Source organism: Taudactylus pleione, unplaced genomic scaffold (assembly GCF_031769625.1).
Source record: "Taudactylus pleione unplaced genomic scaffold, aTauple2 ptg000777l, whole genome shotgun sequence".
Classification (NCBI taxonomy): domain Eukaryota; kingdom Metazoa; phylum Chordata; class Amphibia; order Anura; family Myobatrachidae; genus Taudactylus; species Taudactylus pleione.
This window is the reverse complement of record NW_028285179.1, coordinates 994,227-1,010,097: the sequence shown is the minus strand read 5'-3', so window position 1 is coordinate 1,010,097 and position 15,871 is coordinate 994,227. Positions and strand designations below refer to the sequence as shown.

The 15,871-nt window shown below is 41.0% G+C and overlaps 1 protein-coding gene across 4 annotated transcripts in view; it reads right to left on the bottom strand.

The window, feature by feature from the left end:
- ANKLE1 (ankyrin repeat and LEM domain containing 1) overlaps nucleotides 1-15,871 on the bottom strand; it is a 55,511-nt gene that overhangs the window by 25,946 nt on the left and 13,694 nt on the right. For 3 of the 4 annotated variants that reach the window (XR_015872779.1, XM_088457711.1, XM_088457709.1), the window contains exons 3-7: nucleotides 10,193-10,298; nucleotides 10,006-10,105; nucleotides 6,312-8,852; nucleotides 5,402-5,576; nucleotides 4,665-4,824 (exon numbers count right to left, since the gene is read on the bottom strand). Coding sequence is in view for 3 of the 4 variants with exons in the window: in XM_088457711.1 (XP_088313837.1) it covers nucleotides 4,665-4,824; nucleotides 5,402-5,576; nucleotides 6,312-8,852; nucleotides 10,006-10,105; nucleotides 10,193-10,298 (3,082 nt within the window). In the remaining variant the exon portion in view is untranslated. The remainder of the gene's footprint in view (nucleotides 1-4,664; nucleotides 4,825-5,401; nucleotides 5,577-6,311; nucleotides 8,853-10,005; nucleotides 10,106-10,192; nucleotides 10,299-15,871) is intronic. The other variant, XM_088457710.1, reaches the window with a different exon arrangement.

Genomic DNA, 15,871 nt, shown 5'->3' with positions numbered 1-15,871 from the left:
GGGTCAAAATCAACTTAAAGTCATATAGAATTCCTGAAACCCAGCGAGAAGCTGTCTCTAAAGAAGTTAAAAATATGTTAGACTCTTCTATAGCATCAAGTTCTAACAGTGAGTGGTCAAGCCCCATAGTTCTAATTCCAAAACCAGATGACAGCATAAGCTTCTGTAACGATTTCAATAAGTAGAATGCAGTATCCAAGTTTGATGCATACCCCATGCCCCGTGTGGATGAGCTGATAGAAAGGCTAGGAACAGCCAGATCTCTCCCCACACTGGACCTGACAAAAAGTTATTGGCAAATACCATTAACTGACAATGCAAAAGACAAAACAACCTTCTCAGTTCCAGAATGGTCGTGTTTCAGTAGATGATGTTACCTTTTGAGTTGCATGGGGCCCCAGCAACCTTCCAACATGCAATGGATATGATTTGTAAGCCCCACAGGCAGTATGCAGTTGCCCATCTGGACGATGTTGTAATTCACAGTCCGGACTGGGAGTCTCACCTGGTTAGAATACAAGCAGTGTTTGACTCAAAGAGGCAGGGCTAACTGCCAACCCAAAGAAATGCTGCTTAGCAATAAAAGAGATAAAATACTTGGAGTTCACCATAAGTAGAGGTGTGATTAAGCTCCAATGGAAAAAAAATTGAGGCTATTCAAAACTGGCCTGTCCAGTAAATAAAAAACAAACAACAGCCTTTTTGGAGATTACATGAAATTACAGATTGTTCATTCCTAATTTCGCTACGACAGCAGTTTTCTTTGTCAGACCTTACCAAAAGGGAAGCAGTCAAATATGGTGAAATGGAACCCTGAGGCAGAAAAAGCATTTCATGCATTAAAAGTGGAATTATGTGACTTCCGGATACGGCTTCATGGAGTGAGGACGCAGTACCTCAGCTCCGTTTGCTCACTGCCAGGACAAAACTTTTCAAGGCTTTTACAGCCTCCATTTCACCCTCCAGTTACCCAGAAACTATCCTGTGGCTGGACATGGACCACTACATGGACCCCACCACACAGCAGGGAGCTTTGACTGCAAGACAGGAGAAGAAGCGCGGCAATATGGTGCCAGACGCCGGAACAGACAGCGTGTCCCCGGCTCCAAAGAAGTCTGTGACAGAGAAAAACCCTATCATTCCGCAGGTATGCCGCCCCCCCTGAATCCCCCTGTCACATATGGGGAGATGGTGGAAGCCATTAAATCCAGTATGACCCCCCCTTCTAACACAACCGGTGGCAGATATATCCCAACAACTCCAGCAACTCTCTCAGAGTTACCCATGCTGAGAATCAAGTAGGAGCTGCCTTGCATGAAATTGATGGACTGAAGCACTCTGTCAAACATGATGGTTACCAGATTTGGAACAAATTGGATGATATAGAAAACCGATCTAGAAGAAATATTAGATTAGTGGGTCTCCCGAGTCGGTCAAAGGTCCAGCATTAGCACACTGTGCGCAACACATTACCCTCCATCCTAGGGATTGAACAGGAATGCCGTGACTTAGTAATTGAAAGGGTGCATAGAGTCAGTCCTCCCACTCAAAAGCATTATTTTCCGCAAACTATTCTATGCAAATGATGCCTATTAGTCTTAGTCGGGAGGCAATGGGATTCCTGACTACTCTGCCTACACACTCTCCGTTCTCTTTAGATACGTTGCTGATTGGCTGTTAGAAAGAGAAGTTTTTACAAACAAAAAGATTGGACAGAGCTCTATTCTGGCCATACTCTCCAGGTGCATTGTTACATTCAAAACCCTCTGATAGTCCCTCTCACATACATCAAAATCCCATATTCCGTGATATTTATTATGCCTGGCTAGCTCTGAACCATAAACTCAAGAGGATCCATTTATCGTCCCCCTATAACCCACAATGGGGAGCCCCGCCTTCTTCCCATCACTCTCAAATATAAATTTTTGCTCGTGGAAAGAAAAAGGTCTGTCAAATTCTTAAAAAGTTTTTGATCCTAGAGGCAGATTAATGAAACTTAAAATGACTTACGCTCTCCCACAGGCAAACTACTATATGGATCTGCAGATGCGACACTATTAGCAAGCTTTACCCCCTCCTATGGATTCCAATTTAGATTCAGGTTCGGATCCAATAAAAACAGTGCTCACCATATGCGACCGCTCCACATTCCATATAAAAGTATATATACACACTCTTTAATAATAGACACTTCCTTTGAATTCTAACTGGGGCAAGTTGTTGACACAGTGGCGGAGGGATATACCCTCCCTCTCCGACGCATCTCAAATACTAAAACACTATGATTAGACTATGAAAACGTTTAAATCTTCCTATTTACAGGAATTCCACCTCCACTCGATAAAGAGGGCATATATCTCTCCCGCACAACATACCAGTTTTAATTCCACACAAACTGGAGCATGCTACAAATGTCATTATAGTACTGCTTCGTTTTTTTCACTGTATGTGGGAGTGCAGGAAAATTAGATATTTCTGGAATAAGGTCATAGCATTCATTAATAAGATCTTTCTATAAGGGTACTCCCAGATACACTGGTATGTTCTCTGGTTGGGATTTGGGATCTTATCGAAACTCCCTAATACCTATTCTCACTATGTTAATAACTGTTTCAAAAAAAAATATTTTAATGCACTGGATTTCCTGTTCGTCCCCTTCCCTTGCAGGAGTAAAAGGGAAAATGCTTCAAACTCTATATTTTGATCGGAAAACTGCCCAGTCTGATCCAGAGAAAGGAGTCATGGGCTTTTACAAAAAGTGGGGCCTTTATATAGAAAAATTGGAACACAACACTGAAACCCAACTATTTAAAGTATTTGAAGAGTGAGTGGTATCTCCACGTGTGTGGTATAAGAGATAGTAATTAGTTAGACAATGTCTAGATAGACACCAGATATTAGACAGTCAATAGTTAGACACTAACAAAAGTCAGACACATTAAAGTTAGACATGTAAAACATTCGACAGGTGCACAAGGTCGACAGGGTCAAAAGTTAAACATGAAAATGGTCGACAATTTTTTTTATATTTTTTTTTAGCCCTAATCTTCGCCCTAACCCTCCCCTTGGTGCCTAACCCCAACCCTCCCTCCTGGTGCCTAACCCTAACCATCTGGGTGATTGCCTAACCCTAACCTTAATACAAAAAAAAAGTGTCTACCATTTTTGTGTCAATCTTTTTCATGTCGAATTTTTGACCCTGTCAATCATTTTTACATGTCTAACTTTAGTGTGTCTGACTTATCTGTGTCGAACTTTTATCCTTGTCTAAATATTAACTGTCTAACATCTGGTGTCTATCTAGACATTGTCTAACTAAATACTGTCTGTCTATGGTCCGGAACCCATCTCCACAGGCAGCTATTACAGGATTCCTAGCCTAGCTTATTTGGTTGAAATGGTTACATGATATGCAGGCCTTGACAAAAAGATTTAAGTATAAGAGGTTTCTTCCTCTCAACTACCTGGTCTCCCCCCCCCCCCCCCATCCTCTTATGTGACCCCTACCCCCCACCCCCCCTCCCCTTTTCTGTTTATTATTTCATTGGTAATGTTTTAATAATTGTAATTGTCAATGGTGGAGTGTATTGATAGGATTGCTACGTTGTACCATAAGCATTGTTTCAATCATCGATCACAGGCTATGGAAGCCAACTGTTTACTGTCTCAAATGCTATTTTTACTTGACTGGAATATTTGCAATCTCTGATTCACACTGCTCTATTTTGTTATTACTCTGAAAATTATAATAAAACAGATTTAAAAAAAAATTGAATTATATTATTAAAACAAATTGTATACATAAGACTTTTCTAAAGGATTTGTGGTACAGACCGATGCCTCAGCGGTAGGGGTAGGTGCCGTGTTGTCCCAAAACAGAGATGGGGAGGAGGACCAAATCATTTTTTTCAGTAGAAAACTTTATGAACATGAAAAGAGGTATGCCATTGTGGAAAAGAAAGCATTGGGCATTACACACTTAGATATTACCTCTTGGGCATAAAACTTAAGGTGGTGACAGAATACGCCACTTTAAAAATGGATGAGTGTAAATAAAGGTCAGAATGCCTGAGTTTTTAGCATTGCAAGATTTTAAGTTTACTGTTGACAACAGACACAGCACACAACAAGCAAATGCAGATGCTTTGTCTCGCATCTTCTGTTTAGGGGCTACAAGTGTTCCGCCCCCTAGGTCAAAACAGGGGGAAGGGGGGAGGGTGGGGCTGGGGGGGATTTGTGACAAGAACACTAGAATAGTGTTTGAGGGCAGCTATATTTGTCCTAGGTTTCTGACCTACACATTTTAAAACCCTAAAAAGATGTTTGTGATTGTTCTGAGAGCTTTTGGGCTTTGGTAAAAGCTAGTCAAGGGTTCCTGTGGTTATGGATTTTCATTCTATGGCCACTGGGATGGGGGTGGGGGGTATAAGGTTATGGGCTTTTATCATTGACAATACATGCCACATGGTGGTGCTAGACACCCCGTAATTAGGACTTTTTTTTAAATAGATTAAAATACATGATTTTGACCTAATAATGTAAAAAAAAAAAAAAAAAAAAACTATTTCTGAAGCAATTTTGGAAAACAAGCTGGTTAAGCAGCATTTACAATGTCACATTTAAATAGTATCTTTGGTGATATTAAGAGCTTATAAAGTCGGTACCTGTTTGCTATTGCCTTTGCAGTAAGTCAATGCCTCATACAGATGGCAATATGGACGAGATCTCTTTCCTTTTCCCACGTAAAACACAGCTCTGACAAAAATGCGGAAGCAGTCATGTTTGGAAATGCTATGATAACGAGATGGCAGATTCCGAGTAACCCTTAAGAAAGAACATGGATAGAGTTATTATAAGGCACTTATTGTTAATGTCTATATTACAGGACTAACATGCAGCATAAATTTACTTTTAATATTTTAAGTTTGATCTTGTTGGTTACTAACATTTCAGATAAAAGGCTCCATTTATTGTAGCTTACCATTTTCAGTGAAAGAAGTGTAGGACGTTTAATCTTGCCAATATTTTATTAATTACAATATTATTTAGGTAGCATGCACACTGCACGATTCCCCTGAATAGACACTATGGGCCAAAATAGTAAGCATAATAAATATGTCAAATATATGCAATTTGCTTAGTGTGCAGGATTACAAGTATATTAATACCTGCAATATAGAATTTGCCCCTCATACGCCACCATAGTGACCACCTCCTGCAAGTCAGCATCATGCATTAGACCATGATAATCTTTGAATTGAATCACTGCAAAATTATACTTAAAGCAACATTAAAAGTTAGAAAAATTTAAGAGATTAGACTCCCTAGACATAAATGTGCACCAGGTCAATAGAGAAATTGCAATAGTTCTGATAAAAGGAGAAGGCATCTTGTTTCCTACCTGGGATCCAGCAATAGGTAGTTAAAGCTAGACTTCAAAACACCCTCTCGCCACTTGCGTGTCTTATCAGGCTGGTCAAACTCTAGAGAAAGTGCTGCCTCATTACTGTTGCACTCTGGAATGTTAAAGGTGCGGAGGGCTAAACAGAGCTCTGGGCTATATTCAGAGGACACACCTAACAAAGAATAACACTGGGTAATTTGCAAAGTATACAACAATTCAGCAGCAACCAATCAATTATTGTCTTTAATCATCTAAAATCAGCAACCAATCAAATATTGCTAATCATCAAAACCAGTGTTTCCCAAACTCATTCCCTAGGGACAGTAACAGTGCATGGTTTCCATTTTCCTAGTTGGTGCACAGGCGTATTTATTACTGGCTGGCACAGGTGGCGCTAATTATTTCACTTGTGATTCCGTGACGAGACCTGGAGCACATGCACTGTTAGTGCTCCCTAAGGAATGAGTTTGGGAAACACTGATCTAAAAAGGAAAGATTTAAAAATTTATAAATAAAATATATGATGTTACTACTGGTTTAAAATTTTCTAATTTGCCCCCATAAATCATAAAAACACACATAAAAGTTTTATAGCAATCCATAAAAATTAGAAATGAAATAAATGGGTGGCCTAGAATAGTAAATTTGGGGGTATCATTTAAAATAAATTTTATAATAATAATTACAAGTCCAAACTTGGCACATAACAGATTATCATGTCCACACCCTAATAATGCCACGTATACTGGGCTAACAAACTGTACTATTCTATTAGATTAGTGTTGATTTATAATATTTTCATAACTGATTCATTAAACATTTTTGCAAAAATTTTTAAATTACACACACACACACACACACACACACACACACACACACACACACACACCTTCATCCAGTATCTTACCTGCTCGGCCACTAGTTGCTTGTTTCTTCAAATGCTTGTCTAAGAGCAGGATGCAAGTCTTCCTGTTTTGGGTGGTAACTTGAATAGAGTCCTCCCCTAGCTCCCTCAGTCTTTTAGCAAGTTCAGCATTAGATAGTCTGTAGAGCTCCACTGCTACCCGATTAGGTGAATGTGCCGAAGACACTTTGTTTATTATTTGATTGCTACTGTTATAGTTTCTCCAGTCATATAATATTGTATCATCTGCATTTTCTGAGATCTCGGTGCTAGACTGATCTTTGCATGGTATATGCCTTTCAATAAGTGCATGTCCTTTTTCATTGTCCATATATAGATATTCTACAGGTTCATCTTCACTTACGTTTACTGGGCGACCACCTGGCGATAAAGGTACTTCCTGGCTACCAGAATCACAGAAGCTGTTTGGTTGGCTTAATATTACTGCACGGTCACCTATTTTCGGAACACAGGAGAGTCTACTAAAGCTGTAACGTGGCAGTTTAAAACAATTCCCAGCTGAGTTTTCTGTTATTGTACTGTGAAGGAAAGATCCATTTACTAAAGATTCAGACAATGGTTTCCCTTCTATAGCAGAACTAATGACTGTGGTTTTATGATCAGAGTCTCCAATACTCTCACCATCCTCTGTTAGCCATTCGCTTTCAAAAATACCACAATCTGCAAAGTTGTTCTTTTTAAATTGCAAACAAGATTTGACTTGTGTATCTGAGGAAGACATGTCATCGGTTAGAAAGTTACTTATGTTGATAGTGTTCTCTTGCTCAGAAATGTTTCCTCCAACATTCTCTGGCATTTGGTTTGTGGAAACTAACTGTAATGCATTCTGTTCCTCTATATTATGCTGTCTTGGAGAGATGTCTAAAATATGCCCAAGTTTATATGGTTGCAATAGAAATGCTGACTTGCCATCTGGACTCCTGACTCGCCTATCTCTTCTAGGCATTTCCACAGAGTCATCAAAAAGAGAAACATTTTTATGGCGAGACTTCGAAGAAAGAACCCTACTTTTTGAGCGTGGCGTAAAGAAACAGGGACTTTTTTCTCCATTCAAGGATGGGGACTGAAAGGCTTTAGTTGCCAACATCATTTTCCTCAATTCCTCACACAGTTCATCGTCAACTTTTTCTTTTACATTAAGCTCATCCAATTCAGAAATCAACGTGTCTGCAGAGGTATCAGAAAAGGATGAACTCCCATCTTTGAAATTCTGGTTAATTGCCAGGTCATGTTCAACATGTGTTTTTGTTTCAATAAGAACAGAAACTGGAACAGTGTCAAAACAAGAGGCTTCTGCTTCAGCCAGGGGAACAGTGTGCACAGTCTGCCTGTCCTGCTGAGGCATGTTTAATCTGCAGCCCTTAGTCAACAGCATTAGGTTCCTTAAATTAATTTTCAAATCCTGACTTTCACTTTCATAGTAACTAGTGTCCTCTACAGAAAGAGTAGGAGATTGTGACGTGTACAATATTCCTGAGTTTCTAGCCATTTTATTTTCATAATCAACTGTCAATGTTTCACTTTCAATGGATGCATCAAAGTGTTCTTTGCCTGGCATTCCCTTAAATCCTTTGTCCATTGTGATGTCTTCTGTCCTTTCTGGCAATGTCTCAATAGCTACTAGTACTGTGGGTTTGCATAAATGTTTTTGAGAACATGAAAGCGCACCTTTGCTAATTTGGTTGCAAAACTGATTACTGTGCGAGACCAACAAAGGTTTGTCTATCACTTCTGAGACCCATGCTCTTTTGTCACTACAATAGGAATTTTCCCAAGGGCTGGTATAGCACTCAGTCTGGCAACTGTTATACCTACTGCTTGAACTCACTTCCTGCTCTATAAAATTCTCACCCCCAGCAACTTCACCATCACTGCACAGGTCCAAAGTCTTTTCCATGTCTTTATCGCTATGTCCCTTGTTGTAAGTGTAAGCGTGATCTGGAGAAGTTACATCCAATCCTTCCAATCTATCTAGAATCAGAACCTGTGATAAATTCCTTGTGTGGTTTAAAACCAACCGTTCATTGTTCTCCATCTTAACTACTGAATCCACCTGGTTGTGGGAATTAGTGCTGAAAGGTATTGCTTTTACTATTTTGTTTCCAAAGCAATTATATTCTGTGGAGTCATCAATGGGCACTGTTCCTTGCTGAATTTCTGTGTTTAAAGGTCGATTATTTAAACCAATTAGGTTAGATTGCCAGCGACTGGACAGATGTCCATAACAATAATCCAATTCACAGTTACTATCATTCAGGGCTTTATTATTAGAATATTCTATACCACTACTTATTTCATGTATATTTTTTGAAGGAACCTTTGTATCCAGTCTGGACAGTTCTATCTGACTTGATATAGCTGCATCGTTCAGGCCCTTTCCTGGAGTTACACTTCTTGGAGGAGACATGAAAGGAGAGATCTTTGTGCTGTTAAATGGAGATTTGTGGTAGGAAGACTCAAGAAGGTGAGTGATGCTACTCATTTCAGTAATATCAGCCGGACAGGAGTCATTTCTGCTATATCCTATAGAGAGAATTGAGGGATGTGAATAGAACGTTCGATGTGTTATCTTTCTGAAAATGCTTTTAAAAAGGAAAATCTTAGCTAAACCTTGCATTTAAAAGACAAAAACAGAAAAGCTCTCAATACACAACAAGAAGATGAAATGATAATATGCTACTACAATTTTGGAACACAAACTTCTGGGCACACCACTTAAATGGCAGTATTCTAAGTTAATGTTTTGCTCAGTGGGAATGCAGAGTATGTTACATGATGTCACCTACAGTCAGACTTGTTTCCTTTATTTAAAATAGAGGCCTATCAACCAAGCTTGTGATACAAAACACCTCAACCCACATTTGTGTGTGAAATGAAAGTTTCACTATTCGCTATATGGGTGTTTCTGTAATGTGTCCATCAGTGCCACTGCTGACCACATACACCAACAGGCCTGACAACACAACATTCAGTTGCTGGAGTCCCTAAAGGAAAGGTGGGTCTGAAAGGCTCACATAGGACAACCATTACTCAAATACAACTGTCAGATTCCTTGGAGCAGGGCTGGTGTAGGGTATGGATCCCTGAGAAGTATGTTTAGAGCTGTACAAAAGGTAGGCTAAAAAAAATTTGGTGAAAAATTAACAAAAATTCATCACCCAGGATTTTGTGCTCCGGTAGTGGTTTAGCTTAATTGAATATTTTTATCCCTAGGAAGACGATAAAGGACCCGATTCAGAGGTGGACGCTAATGGCACCGCGACTTTTGTGTGACTTAGTCTTTATGCTAATTCTGCAGGCAATGGAATTTTTATAGAGACGTCCATCAGCTACAGGGCTAATCCATCGAACGTCGCCCCAGGGCTATTGAGGCACAGCATGTTCATCTGAACATGGCCGCTGGAATCAGTGCAACTCCTGAAAAAGTTCTGGTTGTTGATGTCTGCCCATTTGTCCCCGTTACTTACCAGAAACGCCCACTGAAATGCCACCTCTCTGAGTCCAAATTTGCCCTGGATCTCCCGACAGGAATCACTGGTGCATGCTGAAATCATTGGGCATTTGCGTCTGACGTAGACACTGACAGACACTGCATCCACCTCTAAATCAGTCCCAAAGTCTAACTTTTTTGTATATATAGTTTAATATACACATTTTTGTGTAAATGTAAATTTACCGTGGATTTGATCTGAACTTCTATCATCATATTCTTGAAGCGCAACAACGCACCTCCTATTATTTTCCATCAACGCCAAGTCTAGTGCTGTATTCCCCTCCTATGACAAATACACATAATAAAAATTAAAGTAAAAGTGCTTCAGTGAATTTTAAAATGTATTTTACAGAGGAGAAGAGAACCAAACCTGATCTTGAAGAGTAGGGTCACCACCTTTACGCAGCAAAAATATAAGGGCCTTACAACAGCCCCACGAAGCAGCTACATGTACCGGGGTCAGGGCTTCTATGGACCTGAATGGAATAGCAAAGTAGTCAGGGAAGAGAACATTCAGACAAGACACTATATAAAACACAAATAACTAAAATGTGTGTCAGACACACGTTGTGCAAATAACATGGCCAATATAATGGCCATATTTTACTTATTGTTTGTAGGGTGTAGATTACAGTCCAAAAGCAAAAAAGGAATTCATTATAGATGGTGTATATATTAAATAAGGCTTAACAATAGGCGAGACTGCAGATAGAGTATGTACCATTAATAAGTAATTTTTTGCTCCTAAATACTTAATCAGTTTGATAGGCCATTTAGTATCAGATTTATATCTAGATATATTCTGATTGACTGCATTGTTGAACCTGTTTCTTACTTTCATGGTGATTATCAAGTGAGCATTAATGTTTTACACTCTCTGCATAGCTATTTTTAGTGTATCAGTGTATGGTTTCAGTAATATAAATGGTTCTTTTTATTAATAGCAAATGATCACTTCCAAGTACTGTTTTTCTGTCTTTCAGATGGACACAAAGGGCCGTATTCAATTTGAGGCGAAATGTCGGAATCAGCGATAAATTATCGCCGATTCCGACATTTCGCCACAAATTGAACGTCATTTTCACCTATTTCAATTATCCCCACATGAAATGACATTGACTTTTCGCCGGTGTGAAAAGTCAATGTAAAAAAAAAAAAAAAGGGGATAAGTTTTCACCAGCCTTTTGCTGGCGAAAAAAAGTGCAGAATTGGGGTTTAGGGATGCAGGCTTAAAAAAAAAAAAAGCCTGCACCCCCGGGAATGTCCCCTAAAGAAGATGTGTGTAAAAAAAAAAAAAAAATCCCAAAAAAATGACATTTAAATTTGGAGTGAAAATTTTTACAAAATAACACAGAACACACTTCTAAAAAAGCCAAATTAAATCCAGAGGGGTTCCCTTATATGCGGCAGGTGTTTTCTTCATTGCCGGAGTAGCGGCAGGTGCATTTTTGAGGATTTTTTAAAAAATAATTTCAGGGACTTTAAAATATGCTTGCAACCATTTTCATGTACCCCAAATTTGATGGAACAAGTTGTTTTTCCCAAAAAAAAACTTAAGTGCTATTCTTCACCACTTCTTCAATTTATGCACCTGCCGCGGCTATTACAATCCCCGACTTCCTTCAGCAGGCTAAAATGGGGGTACCCATAGTGAACCCCCATGTCTGGACATCTTTAGGGGGGACCCAGGGACATTTCCTGAATTTTTTGCGATACTTACCTTTCCGCCGGCACCCATTTTCGCTGCTTCCTAATTGAATGCGGGAATAAAGTGGGCACGGGCCCAATACTTTATCCCCAGAAATCCTGCAATGTGGAACGAAAAGTCCAGAACGGACTTTTCGCTCCCAAATTGAATATGGCCCAAAGGAGTAGCCGTGCACTACAGCATTAGGTACTTCAATTTTACTTTTCAAATATACATTATTAGTGCACTACAGCATTAGGTACTTCAATTTTATTTTTCAAATATACATTATTAGAGCCAAGTAAAAGTATATTACACTTGAAGGCCAAATATAAACAGAGTATAGGTGGAAACACTGTGCATGCATATAACCATAGATACCAACAATCATAAATCATTCCCGTGACATTTCACTGCTAAGCAGGTGCATCCAAGCTCATCATGCATGACACTATCGATTCTTAGAATGATAGATTTAATTATATAAGTTATAATGTATTTTATTTGCATTGTAAACACTCCATTAAATATGAAATAATAAACTCCACAACAGAGTTTGGAAAGTCAGTGAGAATTGCTAAATAAAAAAAAAATAAAAAAATGGGTTGGGTACGGGATGCCAGCAATCGGGGTCCCGACATTCAGAATCCAGACGCCGGCATGCTGACAGGGTTAGGAGACCGACCCTAACCCTACTTTCCTGGTGCCTAAATCTAACCTCCCCCTCCCTGCACCCTAAACCTCCCCCTACTGCCTAACCCCAAGCCTCCTCCTAACCCGCTACTTACCTTCGGGATGCTGGCAGTCGGAAGAGAGAGATGGTGACAGGAGAGCGAGGACAGAGGGAGAGGGAGGAGACAGGGAGATGCACACAAAATAACTTGTAATGAAGTCACTTGTTCTGTAATTCTGGGGGTAAATCACATTTGTATTTCAAATCAAAACAAAATAAGTGATAAAGTTGATGACAAGCGTTACTGATCGTAATGCAAAACAATGCTTGGCACACATTATGGTTATGCTATAAAGCATTTTGTCTTGAAAGAAGCATCAGGAAAGGTTTGAGCTTTTACTCAGAGCTTCTCTAGATTGAGAATGAATGAAACATATCTGATGACAGTTCACCAGAAAAGAGTCAGAGTTCACTCTTGGTCAGACTTCCTCTGGGAAGTCTGACCACCCGACGTGGTGCGACATGTGGGCCGCGCAACCCCTGATGCTGGGATTTATTTGGGGTACAGTGTCATTATGTTTGTATATTATGTGTTGTTATGGTGATACCTGTTCTTCCTGCCTCGGAGGTGGCCGTTGCTTATTGGTGCACCAAACGAGTGGGCGTTTCTTTGACGTGCTCCGGTTTGTTGTTGCGCCGTGACGACGTCATCAATGGGGGCTGGTTTGATGCAGTGATACACAAGGGTGTTGCGGGTATATAAGGTGCGTTATTCAGTGTGTTTTGTATTCTTGACAAAGGTTGAATAAACCAAAATGTTGAAGCTAGACATTGTCCTTGGTTGATTTGTTTACATGACCTGTGAGTACCGCCATCATCTGGATATTTATTTGGGCTTGAAACATGGACCCTGGAGGGCACCTGGGCAAGTAATTTAATATGAATGGAGTGCCGGCCGTTCTTTTTTGATAGAGATAGAGATATATATATATATATCTATATATTAGGGATGTGCAGGCTCGGATAGGTTCGAGTTTGCACGTTGAGTTCGGATTTTTCCCTCCAAAAAAACGGAACTCAGAAAGAGGCAAAACGTCATCTTGCATGGATGAACATCATCATTCCTGGACAAAAGTCCAGGAATGATGATGTTCGTCCATGCAAGATGACGTTTTGCCTCTTTCTGAGTTCCGTTTTTTTGGAGGGAAAATTCCGAACTCAACGTGCAAACTCGAACCTATCCGAGCCTGCACATTCCTACTATATATATATATCTCGCGTGGTTAGGTAAATAGCTGGGGAGGCACTGGCTAGCATCAGAGCCAGATTTACAGATACATATATATATATATACCTGAGGGTTGATGTAAGCATTATACAAAGGTGTAGCAGTATACAGAGCTGAAAATTTGTTGTGTTTTGATCAGGGATTTATAAAACTTTCTATTATCAAGCACTGTGAAATAAAGCATGCATAGGGCCTCCTCCCTATATACCCCCAGCCACAGGCATTCAGTTTGTAAAGAAGCCTAACGGCAAGAGACGGAAAGTGGAGAAGGATGTACAATGTACACAAGAAACACACTTAAACAAAAAACTGAAGAGGGAATCAGTGATACAAAAAGAAAAGAAAAGATCCCAACTGAGGCCAGATGAGTCAGGGTGGGTGCCCTGTGGACCCTATGGACCTCAAAAGAAAAAGTTAACTGAGGTATGTTATACCATAACTTTATCTACCTGGAGGCATCCAAAAGCAGTTCCCTTAAGGGTGGAGACGCTACTGAGCAGAGGAGAATCCGCCGCCCAAAGGAAGCATCCTGGGAGGCAAAAGTATCAAATGCATAGAATTTGATAAAGGCATGGACGGAAGATGAAGTGGCTGCCTTGCACAGCTGTTCAGCTGAGGCGCCATGTCTAACCACCCACGATGGTCCCACAAACCGTCTGCTGTCACCTTGTTCGGGACAGGGAGGTCAGCCTGTGTATACCATAGATCTGAGAAATAGTCATACGCAACCAGCGACCCAAAGTCTGTTTGTAAGCTGGCCAGCTTCGTTTGTGAAACCTATATAACACAAAGAGCGCATCTGATTTCCTGATGGAGTTTGTATGATTCACGTAGATACGCAGTGCTCGAACCACATCCAGGGAAGCTTCACCCTTAGAATGGTCTGAAGACTGAAAGGTTAGGACTACAATTTCCTCATTCATATGAAAATGGGATACCACCTTTGGAAGGTAACCCGCTACAGTACGAAGGACAGCTCTATTTTGATGAAAAATCAAACATGGGGAGCGACCTGACAGTGCTGCCAAATCAGAAACTCTGCGAGCTGAGGAAATAGCGAGGAGAAAAACAGTCTTTGCTGTCAACCATCTAAATTCCACCTTATCCAAGGGTTCAATAGAAAGAAAAAATCCTAGGACTGCCTAAGCAGTCTTGCTGTTATAACTAGTGCGTCTGAATTTGCCGAGCACCAAACAAAAAATATGAGATATGGTAAGAACTTACCCATGTTATCTCTATTTCTACGAAGTCCATAGGGTTCCACAGGATACCTTGGGGTATAGGTGTGACGTCAGTCATCGGGCACCAAAGAGTTAAGCTTTCAGCCTCCCAGGATGCACTAGGTCCCCCTCCTATACCCCGCCCCCGAGCCAAGGCATCTCAGTTAGTTACCAAGCCATAGGCCGGAGGAGGAGAAGGAAGAGAGAGAACAAAGATCTGGACACATACAAGAATCACATTCTCACCAGAGGGAGACGGAAAACCGGTGACCAGAGCAAAGCCCATCTGCAGCACAGGTGCAACAGGGCGGGAGTCCTGTGGAACCCTATGGACTTCGTAGAAATAGAGATAACAAGGGTAAGTTCTTACCATATCTCATATTTTCTACTTCAGGGTCCATAGGGTATCCACAGGATACCCTGGGGATGTCCCAAAGCAGTATCCTTTAAGGGTGGGGACGCTCCTGTGCAGAAAGGAGAATCCGCCGCCCGAAGGAAGCATCCTGAGAGGCGAAGGTGTCAAACCTGTAATACCTCACGAAGGTATGGACAGAGGACCACGTAGCAGCCTTGCAGATCTGGACTGCAGAGGCACCACGTCGAGCTGCCCACGAAGGACCCACAGACCTAGTGGAATGAGCCTTCACAGAAGGAGGAACCGGCAGGCCTTCATGAAGATAAGCTTCAGAAATAGCCATACGGATCCAGGCTGCCAAAGTTTGCTTTGAAGCAGGCCAACCCTTTCTACGGAAGCCATAGAGGACAAACAAAGCGTACGACTTCCTAAACGAAGGAGTGCGGTCAACATAAGTCCTTTAGGCCCGCACAACATCCAAAGAGGCCTCACCCACGGAAAGACCTGGTGAGTTAAAGGCCGGAACAACGATTTCCTCGTTAACATGAAACTGGGAAACAACTTTGGGAAGAAACTCCGGCCAAGTGCGGAGCACTGCCCTGTTCCCATGAAAAACCAAGAAAGGGGGTCTACAAGAAAGAGCCCCTAACTCAGAAACACGTCTGGCCGAAGCAATAGCCAGAAGGAAAACAGTCTTAGCTGTTAGCCATTTAAGATCCACTGAGCCCAGTGGTTCAAACGGCGGTCCTTGGAGAGCCCTCAGGACCACAGCCAAACCCCAAGGCGCCACAGGTGGAACAAAGGGCGGCTGAATGCGGACAACACC